The sequence below is a fragment of the Erythrolamprus reginae genome, chromosome 6 (genome assembly GCF_031021105.1).
Source record: "Erythrolamprus reginae isolate rEryReg1 chromosome 6, rEryReg1.hap1, whole genome shotgun sequence".
Lineage (NCBI taxonomy): Eukaryota > Metazoa > Chordata > Lepidosauria > Squamata > Dipsadidae > Erythrolamprus > Erythrolamprus reginae.
This window is the reverse complement of record NC_091955.1, coordinates 38,057,743-38,075,603: the sequence shown is the minus strand read 5'-3', so window position 1 is coordinate 38,075,603 and position 17,861 is coordinate 38,057,743. Positions and strand designations below refer to the sequence as shown.

Here is a 17,861-nt window from a genome sequence, read left to right as displayed (position 1 = left end):
TGGGATTCCGAGGCCGGCATCCCCGTTTGTTTTTATCACCCTCCCCCTCTGCCAAAGTCTTTGGCGCCCCCCCCCCAACGTAGCAGAAGCGATGGCGGTGTGGAGGAGAAGGGAAAGGAAAAGAGAGGGAGGAGGAGGAGACGCGGTGGGAAGAAGCGGCGGCGGTCGAGGAGAAGCGAGGCCCTGAGGGGAAGGAGGGAGGGAGGAAAGAGCGGCGGCGGTGATGCCTTGTTTTGTGTCTTAAATTTCCCTACGTTTTTCTCGTCCTCCCTCTTCCCCGCTCCCTGCTTTTTTGAGTAGGCCGAAGCGGCAACCGAAACCTTCCTCCGACGAGGGCTATTGGGACTGCAGCGTGTGCACCTTCCGGAACAGCGCCGAGGCCTTCAAGTGCATGATGTGCGATGTGAGAAAGGGCACCTCCACCCGGTGAGTGAGCGGCCAAGAACCCTGGCCTGACAGCCACTTCCCCGGGCAAAGCAGGAGTGGGGACGGATGGGCGGCGGCTGCGGAAAGGAGACCAGGGTCGGAGTCAGGAAAGGTGGATCAGAACAGGGGAGCCAGCGACTGCCACCACCATAGCTGTGGGGCAGGCATATGGATTGCTCTCTTCTCTGGGAAGTATAAACAACTCCATTTGCACCCTTCACTTTCTTTATTTCAATAAACATACCACTCTTGGGCTGAAACAGAACTCCCCAGTGATGAACTTAAAACTTGCTAATAAGAAGCTCTTTCTGTCTCCTTCCCACCTCTTTGGATTTGTAGGAAGATGGGAAGTACTGGCTGTTGGGTTTTAATCATGGTAAGCTAAAGTATTTCTCATGCTTTGGAATGCTCAAACTGACCAGATATTAATAGCAAGCAGTTGCATAAATTGTGAGATTGGATTTTGTGTCATCATCAATTGAAAAGAAAACAAAAATGGGGCAGATTGGTTTTATTGAGACAACTCTGTTGTTGTGTTGTGCACAAACATGTGCACACATGGACAAGTCCATTGACTTTTCCATTTATATTGTGATATTAGAAATCACATACATATTGTTGATCAAAATAGAATGCGAGACCAGGGAGTACTCTCTATTACATTTGAAAATATTAATATATTAACAATGATAATGTAGACAATAAATATATTTTTCTCCCCCTGTATTCCAAAACATTTAAAAATTATTTGATTTCCAAAAACAGTTGTTATAAGGAGAGAGGGAAATAAGGAAATACTGGATGGAGATACATATTTATAAAAGATGAGTGAGTGGTGGCTGCTGAGTTTATGAAAATTTCAAACTTTTGTAGGATTTTTTTTTTAAGTGAAAAACATGGTTATTGGTAATTTGGGAGACAAATGTAAAGCAAAGGTTTATTAGTCCACATCCAAGGGGGAAAAAAACAGCAGAGCCTCTCTTGACATAGATAAATGTCAATAGGATTGCCTAGTGAGTAACAATAAGTATTTGCTGAACTATTCCCTGTTTCTTTACATATACAAGTGTGTAAATATAATTAAGATAATATTTTCATATTAAGTGTAATCTATGTTTCACTGTTACTTTAACTAGTTACTGATGAACTTACAGTTTTTAAATGTTCTTTCAACAATTTATGTTTTCTTTCAAACCACCATCTTTTGCTGCTGTTTTTTAACAGAGTTAGAGATCATATTTTGCTCCAGGTACAGTAGTAACCTATATTTAGCATTTATCCAAAATCTAGAAAAATTAAACATAAGTTATTTACTTAAATATATAAAGCAAGTGATTCATGTGTGGAATGGTTCAATTTTGTTTTCTGTCACTTGGGACTCACAACGATTAATACTGAGATCTTGATCTATTTGTACCCATATCATTATTTGTTATTTCTTTGGCACTCTCAAACTTCACATATTCATCCCAAGCCAGTGGACATGCATGTACACATGCATTTGTAACATTAAAAAAAATTATCAGCAATATTTTCTGCCCAGTTCAGTTATGCAACATACTTGTTATGAATCTGTTGTACCATATTTTTGGTGTATAAGATGCACCTTTTTACCTCAAAAAAGTGCACCAAAAACTGGGTGCATCTTATACACCGAATGCTATTGGGTGGAGGGCAGGGGCAGGCTCTTCCCCTGGGTCCCACCAAACAACATTGTTTAGTTGACGGGACCCAGAGAAGGCCCACTCTGTGGGATCTAACTGGTCGCTGGGATTCGTGCAGCAGAAGCATTAGAAACATCAATGTGCCTGTTTCCTCTATCATGCAGCAATGCTGACAAACCCCCTACTTTTTCGGAACCTTATGTGAAACCTGGCCTCACCCTTCCATTTTCTAACAAACATTCCTGTTTTTTAGTTTTCTTGAACACAGTCTTATAACATAATGTGTTCTTTATTTTTTTAAAAATGTTGCTTATTGAAAAAAGAATCATACATGCACATCAAAATTAAATGATAGACCACTAGTGAAGAATTGTAGAACAGATAGCAGTATTTTGTAAGTTGTAAAAAGTATTTGAATGTGTTTAAATTACCAGGATGTGTTTTAAGGTAGCCCTGAATATGTTTAAATTTGGTCAAAAAATTGCCAGAATATTGGTAACGTTCTGCAGTCAGGACACATCTATTCAAGGAGAAATCTCATTAACAAAGTAATCAGGGGAAACTGTTACGGATGCCAATTGTATCTTTAGCAGTAGTTTTAAATCAATTAATTTCTTCTTACTGTGTTTTATTAGGAACCTTTAACAGCATTTTGAAGTACTGCAAGAATGAGGCTCCTATCATTCATTAATTTCTTCTTACTGTGTTTTATTAGGAACCTTTAACAGCATTTTGAAGTACTGCAAGAATGAGGCTCCTATCATTCTCCAAACTGCACATTTCATTCTTGAAAGAGTTGGAAAAGGTTTCTGAATGATTACAAAAATGGGTCACAGCTTGGAGAGGGCATGGGATGTGTGACTAGGAAAATTGCATAAAGCAGCACAGGTTAGCAGGGCATAGGGTTTGAGATGGCATTTCTCGGTGATAGCAGCATTCCTTGGGCTTAAGTAGAGGATGGGCTTGGTGGCAGCTGGTTGAGAGAGCTGAAGGCACTGGAGCTTTACTTCAGCTTCAGCCCCAGTGCTGCCACCAATGAGTAATACTATGCAAATCAACCAAAAAGCCTTAAATCAGGTGGGGAGATAGGTGGGTGGGGAAGTTGCAGTGACCCTGCATCTTTAAGCACTGCTAGGCCGGAATGGTGGTTAGGTTTCCTGATGTACAGCAGTTTTGCACTACACTGCAAGGTAGGTTTACAAGTAGGGTGAGGTTGCAACTGCAGCATGCTCCTAATTTGCATGTTGGTTGTGCTGGGTCTCCCAGGGCCTCCCTCACCACTCTGAGGCACCCCCCCCTCCACTTTAACAAACCTCGATTCTCTCTTAATGGCAGCTAAGAGAGCTGATGTCTTGCCTTATGACTACATCCCTTTGCGATTGAAATTATGGTTGTAAATTGAGTACAGTGGTACCTCTACTTATGAACTTAATTCATTCCGTGACCAGGTTTGTAAGTAGAAAAGTTCGTAAGTAGAAGAAATTTATCCTATAGGAATCAATGTAAAAGCGAATGATGCGTGCAAGCCCATTAGGAAAATTCCAAAACTTTAAGACTTAAAAAGCGGCAAGCCAAGGAAACGGCAGGCGAGAGGGGATTTCCCCCATGTCACTGCCAAAATGTGTCCGTGGGAGCCCCGGCCATCCATCACCCACCACCCCCTCCTGCCAGAAGCCTGCGGGGGCCAAGACCGGGTGTGGGGAAGGGCGGAAGTTTCAGCTCCTGGACAAGCAGGACAGCCCAGAGCTGCTGTCTTCCCACCCGGCTGCCTTGCCTGTCCTCCCCACCCTCGGCCAAGGGCGCCCAGCCTGCCCGCTCCAAAAGTCATGCCGAGGCCACCCGAGAGCCCCCGCTGCCAGGACGGGTTGGCGGGGTGCCCGGCCTCCAGCCACGTCCCCCGCATAGCCCAGGTCCACCGGTGAGAGCTTCGCGTCAGCCGTTTCTTCTGAGAATGATCCACTGTCTTCTTTCCTGGGTGTGGAGATGACGCCTCCCGCCACCTCCTCTCTGCTGGGCTCTCCCCACTTTCCTCCCGTCTGCCCCCCCTTCAAAGGAGGTGAGGGGAGATTTGACAGAAGGCCTGGCAGCTTTATTTCAATTCTTCAGTCCAGAAGATCCCAGGTGTTTCAGGAGACTAAAAGAAAAGTGTCCTTGCCTTTCGGGCTTCGAGATAAAGTCCCCTGTCAAACGGGAAGAGAGGCGGGTGGAGAAAAAAAACCCTTTGGCATTGCAGACTCCAAAGGGGTTTTTTGAAGAAAGATAGACAATGAAAAGAATTGGAACTTTTGGGAAGGGTGGGCAGCGGGTGGAAGGATGGAGTTTATTGCTGCATTTGACTGATCACGAAGAGTCATATTAAACCACCATCCAGCGAATTGGTGCCTCCTTCCCTGTGCAGGAGGGGCTTGAGCAGAAGATTCGCCTTCCTCCACGGAGGGGAGGGGGGTTCGTGGCACCGAAGGCTCAGGATCCACAATGAGGAAGGCGCTTTGAAGTTTTGGCTGATTCCCTTTCCTTTTTCTCTTCCACCTCCTCCCCTCCCCTTTCCTTCTTCTTCTCCCTCTCTCCTTTCCTTCTCCTTCCCCTTTTTTCTATCCTGCCTTTATCCTCTCTTCCTCCTCCTCCTCCTCTCTTTCCTTCTCATTCTTCTTCCTCCCTTCCCTTCTTCCCCCCTCCTCTTCTCTTTTCCTTCTCTTCCTTTCCTTCCTCTTCCCCCTTCTTTCTATCCTGTCTTTTCTCTCTCCCCTCTTTCTCCTCCTTCCTCCTCTTTCCTTCTCTTTCCTACTCTTTCCTCTTCCTTCCCTTCTTCCTCCTCCCCCTTCGTGCAAGAACACCCTCCCTCCCCACCGAGGGCCAGGCCGGGCTTGCCAGGCGACACCTGGGCCATGCTCCATAATCCTCGCGGCGATGTTGGGGCGGCGGCTGGGCAGGTAGTCCCAGACTTGCGGGTCACGCCACATGACCTCCTCCAGTGCCCACACCTTCTCTGCCATCTTCTTCAGTCAGGGACAGGGGGACCACAGAGCCCATCATCCCCTCCTGGCGCAGCTCCCACCCCGCCGGCAGAACCTCCCTCGGCCAGCGCAGTCTACCTTTAGCCCCAGGACAGCGCCTGCCCCGGGGGAATCTCCCGTCCTGGCAGCAATTCAATTCCCCACCCCGCCAACCTGTCCTGGCAGGGGGGCTCTCGGGCGGCCTCGGCACAGCTTTTGGAGAGGGCAGGGCAGGCGCCTTGGCCAAGGGGGGGGGGGGACGGACAAGGCGACTATAAAATAAAATTTTGCTTTGATAATATCACAGTAAAATTGCTCTGACAATATAGTTACATGAACTTTGATTTTAACGCCTCTAGCACTGCAGAATCAAAATTTAGATTCAAAGTATGTACCGTATTCTTCGGTGCATAAGATGCACCTTTTTACTTCCAAAAAGTGCATCAAAAACTGGGTGTGTCTTATACATCGAAGTCACCACTTGTGAGCAGCTCTGCCAGCATCTGGGTGGAGCAGAGGAAATCACCCGTTCACGTCCAGCAGTCTCAGACGACACCGGCTGCTGACACCACCACCCCCCCCGCTCACCCATTTCAAGCCATCCAGGACTCCTAGGGTGATCAGTAAGTTGGCAAAGAAGGAAGCAGCTTCTATCTCTGGGTGGGTGGGTGGGTGGGTGGAGGAGGGAAGGATGGTGGGATGGCTGACTCAGTAGAGAGGGCGGAGAAAGAGCAGCAAATGCTTCATCAGCCGGCTTTTACCGGCATTTTTTCATGTTACCTTATCAGCGAGCCCTCAGCAGTAAAACAGATGTACTCGGTAAATATTTATATTACTGAAAAGCTTCCTTCCCTGTTGCTATGCTAGCCAGCCTGCCCCTAGCCAGCAGTAAAATACATTCACCTTTAAATAATTACTGAGAAGCTTCCTTCTCTTGCTGTGCTAGTCAGCTCGCCCCTTAATAGCAGTAAAATACATGCACATTTAAATATTTAGATTACTGAGAAGTTTCTGTCTCTGTTGCTGTGCTACAGGGGGTGGACAAACAAATGGAAACACCTTGAAAAATCATCAAAACATCTTTTAATATGGTGTTGGTCCACCTTTTGCAGCAAATACAGCCTCAATTCTACGAGGTATTGATTAATACAAATTGTGAATTGTTTCCAATGGAATTTTAACCTATTCTTCAGTTAAAGCACCCTCCAATTCTTTTAGAGACAATGGTGGTGGAAATTGACTTCTTACTTGAATCTCTAAAATCGACTATAAATGCTCAATAATGTTGAGGTCTGGTGATTGGGGTGGCCAGATGAGATGCTGAACTTCATTAGAATGTTCCTCGTGCCATTCTTTAACAATTCTTGCTCTATGGATTGGTGCATTATCATATTGAAAGATGGCATCCCCCTCTGGAAACAGTTCTTGAACCATAGGATGAATTTGGTTGGCCAAAATTCCTAAATAGTGATGGCTGTTAATTCTTCCATGAAGGGAAATCATTGGCCTGGCGGGTTTCCAAGAAATAGTACCCCAGATCATCACTGAACCCCCGCCATGTTTGACGGTTGGGAGAAGGCAGTCTGGATGAAATGATTCTTTTGGCTGTCTCCAAATGTAAACACGGCCGGAGGTTGGAAAAATGGTAAACAATGATTCGTCAGAGAAAATCACATATAGCTACTGCTTGAGGGACCATTTCTGGTGGTTTCTACACCACTCTAACTGCTTTGAAACATTTGTCTTTGAGAGCAAAGGTTTTCTAATTGCAGCTCTTCTGTGGAATCCAGATTTGTGAAGCTCCCTTCGAACAGTTTTTGTGGAAACTGGGTTCTGTACGTGTCTATTGAGCTCTGCAGTGATTTTAGGAGCTGTGGGCTTGCGATGTGCTTTAACAATTCGCTTTAGAGTCCAGCGGTCTCTCTTAGAAAACTTTGACTTTCGACCAGACCTGTACTTGGCTGAGAACGTTTTCCCTTTTCTTTCAAAAACAGCCATTACTTTTGAGACATTACCTCTTGAAATGCCAAACATGCGGGCACTTTCTATTACACTAGCGCCTGCCATTCAAGCACCAACAATTTGGCCTCTTTGAAAGTCTGAGAGGTCTGCCATTTCTAGAAGGCTATAACCAATTTCCTTAAATTTCTATTTTAAAAAAGGTAGTTAAAAAAATCAAATAACAGAATTTTAAAACCCCATTAAAATATGTCAAGTTTTGATTGATTTGAACATGTTCAAACATCATGGCAAAAAGTCAAGTGTTTCCATTTTTTTGTCCAACCTCTGTAGTTAGCCTTCCCTTCAACAGCAGTAAAACACATGCACATTTAAATTTTAAATATATTGCCCAATAAAATAAAAGGAACACTCAAATAACATATCCTAGATCTGAATGAATGAAATATTCTCATTGAATATTTCATTTGCACAAAGCATGTGAAATTGATTGTCAGTCAGTATTGCTTCTTAAGTGGACAGTTTGATTTCACAGAAGTTTCATTTACTTGGAGTTATATTCTGTTGTTTAAGTGTTCCCTTTATATTTTTTAGCAGTGTATTTAGATTACTGGGAAGCTGCTGTCTTTGTTGCTATGCTAGTGAGCCTTCCCTTCAGCAGCAGTAAAAATACATGTACATTTAAATATTTAGATTACTGAGAAGCTGCCACAGTTGCTGCCTGAAGTGAGCCCTTCCCACCACTGCTGCCCTTTCTGCACAAAGCCTGCTCCCAGAATGCCTGAGGAGCGGTCACCTCAGTTGCTACCCTAGGGAGAGCCAACTAACGGGGTACTGTCACTTTGCTATCTCCCCCTTTGATCTTCTTTTCCTGAATCTCCTGTGATAATCTTTATGGCTCTTTGTAAATAGAGCAAAGTGGCCACATTTAGAGGAGGACTAGCTTAGAATGGGAGTTGAAGTCCTCAAGTCTTAAAGTTGAATGTATGAACATCGTTTCAGCTAAAGTGTTTATAAAGGAAACATTAGAATAAAATATAATAGAATTCTTTATTGGCCAAGTGTGATGTTACTAGACCATTCGGCTCAGAATACTTTTTTTCTTGTTTTTCTCCTCCAAAATCTAGGTGAGTCTTATATTCCGGTGCGTCTTATACACTGAAAAATATGGTATTTAACTTCTCCCTCCATGACCATTGTGTGGAGTGTATTGAAATGAGCTAAGGATAAGGCCCTTCTGAATTTTTGAATTAATAGTCTGTTTTAAAAATTGGCTAGTTCTAAACATCTGGATTGCTGAGTCAGAAAAACACTTGTAGCCAACGACTCTCTTACATTTGATGTTAAATATCTCATATTTTTGAGAGTATAGTATTAATAATTTATGACTGTGCTCAGATCCAAATAGTATGAATATTGAGAAGGTATGCAATGAACTGGAATACAAAATATAAATGATAAAAAATAAAATTCCAAAATTGTTATATTATTTCTAACACTGGGTACAAGTATGTTATCATTTTTTATCTGTGTTTTTCACAAATCATTTATATCAGAATGCATACTATCAATTAGTATATGTTGCTAGTACATTAGTATATCAATAGTATATTTTGCTAGTGCTTTTCTTATAGTCTGGTTTTCGTTCATTTTCTAATTTATGCTAATAGTCAAAAGACCGTTAGCATTTTAGACTTGATCATGTATATTCTGCATGTGTGTCTATCCTAGGATAATATTTCCTGAGTGAAGAAGAAACATAATGCTTATGAACCACATTTCCATATGCACTCCCTATACATAATCATCATTCTTGCTTGTGGTCAAGGTCATGCAACTTTACTTTTATAAGGTAATGAAATAAGTATGTCATTTACTTAGAAACCTATATAGAGAAATAAGACATGATTAAAACTGCAAGTAGTGCAATTGATAATTGTATTAGAACTAAATAATACAAAATCTTGTTTGGATTTCCTCATATTTACTCAAAGAAATTGAAGTTAGGATATTTCAGCAACGTCTGTAAGAAAAATAGGTAATAATTCAGAAGTAGAAATAGAAATAATATGACTTGGCTTTGGCTACAGGAAATGTTTGGAGGTTGCTATTTATACAAAATGTAGTGTTTTAAAATACGGAATGAAACTTCAAATTTTTGAATGACATATTTACTATTTATTCTCATTATTCATGAATTTCATATTTGTGAATTTACCTCCTTGCTAAAATTTACTTGTAGCCATAAAATTAAGATTTGTGGCGTTTTCACAGACATGCAAAATAACTTGAGTCACCCACACTCTTGTTCTCAGTGGCGGTTCCTGTATTTGCTAATTCAATATTGAGGTTAACTATATAGAACATAATTACTGAAACTAATGAAAATTGACTGTATAAATACTTAGCATGCTTTCAAATTTGCAGAAATTTGCTTTGTACATGTTGGGTTAATCATCAGCTTTTCTTTACTTAGGGATTTACTGAGATTTATAATTTGACCAGAGCACATTAATTTTTTTCCTCTAACTATATGTCATGTTATATATATATGAAATTGGCTTTTAAATCAAATTCATAGTGCTTTATAAATTATTTGTAAATTAATACAAAAAGTCATATTTACATTTAAAGAAGTTTAAAATTATGGGAGAAAGAATCTGTTGATTGAACACATATAGAATTACAGTAGGAAAACATGCACACTGCCAGTAAGAATTATTCAAGGGTCTGTATTGGCAGACATCACTTTGCAAAAGTTTAGTGAAATGCTATTAGTGCAGTAGATGTTAGCAAGCAACTCCAAATGTAAAATAATGCACCTGGGGAAAAGGAATCCTCAATCTGAGTATTGCATTGACAGTTCAGTGTTAGCAAAAACTTCAGAAGAGAAGGATTTAGGGGTAGTGATATCTGACAGTCACAAAATGGGTGAGCAGTGTGGTCGGGCGGTAGGAAAAGCAAGTAGGATGCTTGGCTGCATAGCTAGAGGTATAACAAGCAGGAAGAGGGAGATTGTGATCCCCTTATATAGAGCACTGGTGAAACCACATTTGGAATACTGTGTTCAGTTCTGGAGACCTCACCTACAAAAAGATATTGACAAAATTGAACGGGTCCAAAGACGGGCTACAAGAATGGTGGAAGATCTTAAGCATAAAACGTATCAGGAAAGACTTAATGAACTCAATCTGTATAGTCTGGAGGACAGAAGGAAAAGGGGGGACATGATCGAAACATTTAAATATGTTAAAGGGTTAAATAAGATTCAGGAGGGAAGTGTTTTTAATAGGAAAGTGAACACAAGAACAAGGGGACACAATCTGAAGTTAGTTGGGGGAAAGATCGAAAGCAACATGAGAAAATATTATTTTACTGAAAGAGTAGTAGATCCTTGGAACAAACTTCCAGCAGACGTGGTTGGTAAATCCACAGTAACTGAATTTAAACATGCCTGGGATAAACATATATCCATTATAAGATAAAATACTGGAAATAGTATAAGGGCAGACTAGATGGACCATGAGGTCTTTTTCTGCTGTCAGTCTTCTATGTTTCTATGTTTCTATATGATGAACAAATCACACTGACTGCTAAAGGTGACTAATGTTGAGATAACTTAATTTTGTCCAGACTATTTTTTTTTTCAAATCAATTCTAACTCTTCTGACCTAGGCTTTGGCAAAAGCACGAAGGTGACTCTATGTCCCGATAAAAACCCTTTTACTGTATTTTTTTTTTGGAGTATAATGAAGCTGCGAGAACAATCCTGGGCTTTCCCAGATATGCCCATGTCACATCAACACTCAGCAGTCTGCATTGGTTGCCGATCAGTTTCTGGTCACAATTCAAAGTGTTGGTTATGACCTATAAAGCCCTTCGTGGCATTGGACCAGAATACCTTCTGCCGCACGAATCCCAGCGACCAATTAGGTCCCACAAAGTTGGCCTTCTACGGGTCCCGTCGACAAAAAAATGCCGTCTGGCAGGACCCAGAAGAAGAGCCTTCTCTGTGGGGGCCCCAGCCCTCTGGAATCAACTTCCCCCAGGGATTAGGACTGCTCCCACCCTCCTTGCCTTTCACAAACTCCTAAAAACCCACCTCTGCCGCCAGTCCTGGGGAAATTGATTCCCCTCGGCCGTCCTGTTTTATGGTTGTTTGGGATGTATGATTGTTTTTATATCAAGGGTTTTAATTGTTTTGTTTTTTAATCATTGGATTTGTATTGTATATTGTTGTTGTGAGCCCCTCCGAGTCTTCGGAGAGGGGCAGCATACAAATCTAATTAATAATAATAATAATAATAATAATAATAATAATAATAATAATAGTAATATGCACACCTTAATTTTGGGGGAGGAAAATAGGGAAAAGAATCCACTTACCAGGTATTCATCTGGCTATTGTCCTTAGCCAGCACATTATTTTATCCCCTGGTTAGGGCTTTAAAAACACTTTATTCGGAGAGAGTAACAATGAAAGAGCTTGCAAGCCAGTAAGAGTTAGGAACATCATTAGCACCTGGAAAGCAACATTCCGAGCAAGTAGAGCAATTGAAAAAACTCTGCAAAGACTTAGGGCTTGGAAAACATTCTTCACAGAGAATAACAATGAAAGAGCTTGCAAGCCGGTAAGAGTTGGGAACATCATTAGCACCTGGTTAGGGCTGGAAAGAAACTTATTCCGAGCAAGGTAGAGCAATGAAAAAAACCCTATAAGGTAAGATCTGGGAAAATAGTTAGCAGCTAGTTACAGCTTGGGGGGGGGGCCTACATTCAGAGTACAGTGGTACCTCGGTTCTCGACCACAATCCGTTCCAGAAGTGTGGTTGAGAACCGATTTGATTGAGAACCGCATTAATTTATCCCATAGGAAATAATGGAAATGGATTTAATTGGTTCCCAGCCCATTGACTTGCTGGGAACCAATTAAATCTACAGTATTTCCTCTATTTCCTATGGGATAAGGATCTGAGGGGACGGGGTGAGAGGGAATGGGAGTCGGAATCCCGACACGCCCCTCCTGGCCGCCCTCTTAACAGCCTCCCAGTCTCTACCTTGTAACTGCTCCAAGCTGCAGGAAGGGTAGGGCTGGCTGCAATACCGGCAGTTTGGGGGGGGCTCCTTTCCTCAGCGGTTCAGTTCGGTACCTCCAGGCAGCTGCACCAACTTTTTCCTTCCCGGCAGCGACGGCTCCGGCGGCTTTACCTTCATCACATGACGTTCCTGATGCTGCTCCTCCTCGTAGGGAAGCCGCCGGAGCCGCCGCCACCGGGAAGGAAAAAGTTGGTGCAGCTGCCTGGAGGTACCGAACTGAACCATTGAGGAAAGGAGCCCCCCGAAGCTGCCGGTATTGCAGCCAGCCCTACCCTTCCTGCAGCTTGGAGCAGTTACAAGGTAGAGACTGGGAGGCTGTTAAGAGGGCGGCCAGGAGGGGTGTGTCGGGATTCCGACTCCCATTCCCTCTGACCTCGTCCCCTCAGATCTTACATTTCGGATAGTAAACAAAATTTTCTGTTCAGTATCCGAATTTTTGTTTGGATACCGAAGCAAATTTTTGCAGAAAATTTTGTTTGAAATCCGAAATGTATGAAAACCGAGGCGTTTGAGAACCGAGATACCACTGTATAAGACACACTCAAATTATCAGCCTCTTTTAGGGAAGAAAAAGGTGTGTCTTATACTCTGAAAAATATGGTATTTAGTTTACAGTGAATTCATCTCCAGCAAAGTCACGGCCAATAGTTTTTCAACATATTTCTCAATTACAGACCTTTATCAGGCTTGGAGAGCTGTCAAACTGATATCTTTCAGACTTCTCCATACCATAACAGACAATACTTGTTAAGAATGTAGGAACAGAACTTCGGCCAAATTAATTAATTGTCTCCTGCAAACACCCCTTCCCTTTTGCTCCTATTTTATTCCCTATGAGAGGGGACATTCATTGTCCATCTGTGGCCTTACTCTCAAGTTGACCCTTGTTTCTTAGCTTGTTCCCTTCCTCTGGCAACTTTGCGCATGCACACAGTGGGAATAGGCTCCAGCTGTTCGTCTGCCTTGCTGATGTCTGACTACAGAGGCAACTGATAGCTGATATCTTTCAGACTCCCTTGGCCTCATCTCTGCCTCCAATGCAGAGCACTCGTCAGAGCCTCTCGCATACTCCAGGACTGGTCCATGTTCCTCTACAACCTCCTCACTGTCCTAATCTGCTGCCAGCTCTGCTGGTGGGCCACAACACTAACCAGTAAAAGTTGCTAAAACACAGGTAATCTCTATTTGTGAGGGAAGGGGATGGTCAAAAATGTGATAAATAAAAGAGTTCTCTTGTTTGAATTTTAACAGTAACAAATAGCTAATATAATTTCTATATCTTCAAACAAATACTCATCAAAATATCTTATGAACAATTGTTTTAATATTCTTTAAATAGTATTTCCATTTCTTTAAAGCTTGGATTTTCTGCCAGGTGTGCATGATTTGAAAAGAATTACAAGAATGAATTTTAGCAAACTGATCTAATTCCAGCAGCCATGGAAATACATCGCTTAAGTACTTCTAAGTAGTTTTATTTGTGCCCCTCTAACATTTCAATGAGTAGTTTTAAGTGCCTAATTACGTTCAGATGTATACTCTAAAAGCTTATTTACTAAACAGTATAAACATACGTGCAAGTTTAATAAGCAGAAATAATATAATATTAACTCTAAAGAAGAATATTTGTAGCTCGGGGTGAAATGAGGGGCCTTGGTGCTCTATGAGCTTTATTTTTTCCTTACAGATGTTTCATTTTCCAAACTAGGTAATATATCATCAGTATTAGCACTAAACATAATGGTTCTGAATAAAAATAAAATGTAAATAAAGTTTAACTCAAAATATATTTTCTTAGAGATTCTACGTACTTTCAGAGATCTTTTATAAAATACTATATTTTCCTCCACACAAGAAAAATAGTTATAGGTAGATGAGAAGTCTTTCTGAAGATTCCTGACTTGCCCAACCAAGGGCATAATTCTTTCCAAACCAATTACAGATCTTTCAGAGAGGCATAAAACAGTTGGGATAGAAGGAAGGCCTTAATAATCTAGTTTTATTTAATTTTCTTGATTTCTATGTTTATAATTGTTTCAATTTTGGAGTAGATTTTATAAGCAGATCAGGATCTATTGGAATGGACGGCCATTGTTAATTTAACTAGCTATACAATTTTACAGACTACCCATAGTTTTATGAATTAGGCAGCCATTACAATTTTAAATAAATAACCCACTCTCTATATATAAATAAAATCAGATATAAAACCTGATTCACTCAGGCAATCTATTAAGGTAGAGCTACTGTACACTTGTTAACAAATAGGGCAATAAGATTTTTATTAATATTGATTGTTTCTTCATTGCTTATTTGACCCCTATGACAATCATTAAGTGTTGTACCACATGATTCTTGACAAATGTATCTTTTTCTTTTATGTACGCTGAGAGCATCTGCACCAAGACAAATTCCTTGTGTGTCCAATCACACTTGGCCAATAAAATTCTATTCTATTCTAATCCAATATACCTGGCCCCAGTGATGAAAACTAATGGGCTGTAGCAGCAAGGAATTAAAAATGGAAGACTCAAGTTCTAGTACACTCCTTTTCAGAATATTTATCCTACTAGGATAAAAATTGAAGACTCCTATTAGATATTGAAATGAATATAAAGTTGACATAAATTGAATTTTTTTGGTAGCTGACAAGAATGTTGCTGTTTTTCTAAAGGGTTACTGACATCTTTAGGCTTATTCTATTCTTAACAGGCTTGATCACAAATTGCATTTATGATTTGTATTGTATTACTGATGAATAGAGGGAGCATTTTAACTAAATATTACTTTTCTAATTGACATATAATGAATCAATATCAATACCATGATTAAATATGGGGCAATAATTACAGAGCATTTGAAAGCTTCAACTGCTTCAGAATGCAGCAGCACAAGTTTAAACAGCATTGGTTACTCGGTACATTCTATACCTCTATTTTGTATGCTGAATTGCTTACCAGTGTACTTCTGAATACAAATCAAGGTAAGGGTTTAAAGCCCTTCATGACTTAGGACTGGGTTACTTGAGGGTCTATCCTTGGCAGGATGGACACACTTCAGATTCCATCAACTAAGGATGCTGGTTGGTGGGGCTCTAAAGGGGTGTCTTTTCTGGTATAGTGCCCCTCCCCAAACATTCTTCCTCTGGATGGACTCAACCTTACTGGCCTTTTATAAGGCTCAATAGATCTGTTTCTCAGGCCTAAGTACATGAAAGGACCCATCTCCTGGATATATTAATTTCTATTGCCTATGTAATTTACTTGGTTGATATGGACTTTAGTTTTTGTATTTTTTATTACTGGATACTTGTTTTCTAGAAAAGTTTGATTTTTGCCTAGAAAATGTGTAATATGAAATATTTCTCTGATCAAGTGCAATTGTTCATGAACATAACCAATGAACACAAACATATTTAGTTTTTATGGCAACAATACAAATTTGCCACTGAATTATTTTGTACTTTTTTAAAACTTACACTTGAATACTCGCTTGAAATTTTCTAATGTTTTCCCATCCAGGTACAGTTATTACTGAGTCAATTTATTCCCAGCTTTTCAAAATCAGCCAACTTTAGCTAAGAGCTGCTACCTGGTTTGGTGAAAAAATATAATATTGTTCTGATTTAATTAGGATATCCTTTATTCATTTTCTTTCATTAATAATAATAATTTTCACTCCTAAGCAGTACTAGAGATTGACAATGAATTGTATGCAGTCACATATGTCTGCTTGTAATGTCAGGAGTTATGTACCTCTATGGATTAATTGAAGCTTCCTTGGAATAGATTTCCAAGCATGGGCTTTATGCTGTATTAACACAAAACGTTTTATAGCAGAACTGATAGGAAAAGCAATGGTAAATATATCATATTATTCTCATAAGCTCAAATTGCTCATATTAGTCAGAAATATGTACTTAGGGAGGATTGGACAGATAGAAACATCAGATTGGTAGACTTTTCTTTTTCTACATTCTAATCACTATTTCATTCTTCCATAGAAAATCAGGTAACATTCCAAGCTAAAATGACATAATATTTTGCATTATTTAGAAAATATTATCTGGCAAGACAGGAGAGCAGGAAAAATAGCAACTCTAAATATATCCACATGTTGATGTTATATAGGTTATTTATTCAAATATTAGTTTGTAAAAAATAATGTAAAAAATTACTATACTAATGCTACTTAATTGAAATTTTTTATATATGTACAAACAGGAAACCTCGACCTGTCTCTCAGCTGGTTGCACAACAGGTTACCCAGCAATTTGTGTCCCCCACCCAATCAAAAAAAGAAAAAAAAGACAAAGTAGAAAAAGAAAAAAGTGAAAAAGAAACTACTACCAAAAAGAACAGTCATAAAAAAACCAGGTAAAATTTATGCTATTTGGGATTATTCAAAATACATAAATAAGTATTAAATTGTCATCTTCTTGTAAAATTCTTAGAAAATGGTAGTAAAAGCTAAATATGTTGATCAAAAACAGAAAATAAATGAAATGTGTAAAATCAAAAAGGAGACCTGTAAACTTTCCCGCATTATTGCTATGGTTTTAAAATTGTGTATGTTAGATAGGGAAACTGCAGGATATTTTGTATTTTCAGAGAAAACATACAATACTCAAGATCTATCAAATACAGCAGAAACTACTAACTAGAGATAAGTCAGGGTTCTGATTTAGAGGTATCATGAAACCTTCTGAGGCATTAAGTGCTCCCTGAACCGAAAACCTGGGACTGTACATAATAAAACTATATTTATGCCTATCTGAAACACAGCACAGTATGTATGTATATATGTATGTATATATATATATATATGTGTGTGTGTGTGTGTGTGTGTGTGTGTGTATCACATGTTTTTGTATATGTATCACAGTATGTATGTATATATGTATGTGTGTGTATATATATATATATATATATATATATATATATATATATATATATATGGTACAGAGCTGAAGGGATTGGATACTGTAGCCTAGAGGATAATTCTCTGCCTTACAAGGCAAAGGTTGCAGGTTCAAGTCCCAGTGGGTATGGCTAGCTGATGAGGACAAAATAAGGCCGAAATAGATCTATCCTAGTCTCCCTTAATTTTCAAATTCAGCTTAAACATGTGACACACACACACACACACACACACACACACATATATATATATATATATATATATATATATATATATATGTTTTCGTAGATTTATATTTACAGCAGCATGAAGCTTGCAACTTCAGCCTGATGATGGTGAATGTGATTTCACCGAAACGTCGCATAGACATGCAAACGTCGCATAGACATGCAAAATATTACACGGGGCAAAACCTGAACTCAGAACAATCTACATTTCAAGGCAGTTAATTTATTCATAGCCGACAACTATATTCTGTATGTATCACATATTTATATTTACAGCAGCACGAAGCTTAAAACTTCAGCCTGATGATGGTGAATGTGATTTCACTGAAACATCGCATAGACACTCAAAATATTACACGGGGCAAAACCCGAACTCAGAACAATCTACACACATATATATATATATATATATATGATGGTCTTGGTATATTCGGGTTTCTTCCCGTGTAAGATTTGGAAATTTCTCGCGACGTTTCGACGAGGTCCCACTCATCATCTTCAGGCTGGTGTTTCTGTCCTTTTTCTAGGGGGAACACAGCGAGACCTGAGCTGCCTTCCTTCTATAAATACTGGTG

General features: G+C 39.9%; 1 protein-coding gene across 3 annotated transcripts in view; it reads left to right on the top strand.

The window, feature by feature from the left end:
* YAF2 (YY1 associated factor 2) overlaps positions 1–17,861 on the top strand; it is a 37,630-nt gene that overhangs the window by 810 nt on the left and 18,959 nt on the right. For 2 of the 3 annotated variants that reach the window (XM_070755574.1, XM_070755573.1), the window contains exons 2-3: positions 301–426; positions 16,363–16,515. In XM_070755574.1, the coding sequence (XP_070611675.1) occupies positions 392–426; positions 16,363–16,515 (188 nt within the window). In that variant the 5' untranslated portion in view covers positions 301–391. Of the gene's footprint in view, positions 1–297; positions 427–16,362; positions 16,516–17,861 lie in introns of all 3 variants that reach the window. The other variant, XM_070755572.1, reaches the window with a different exon arrangement.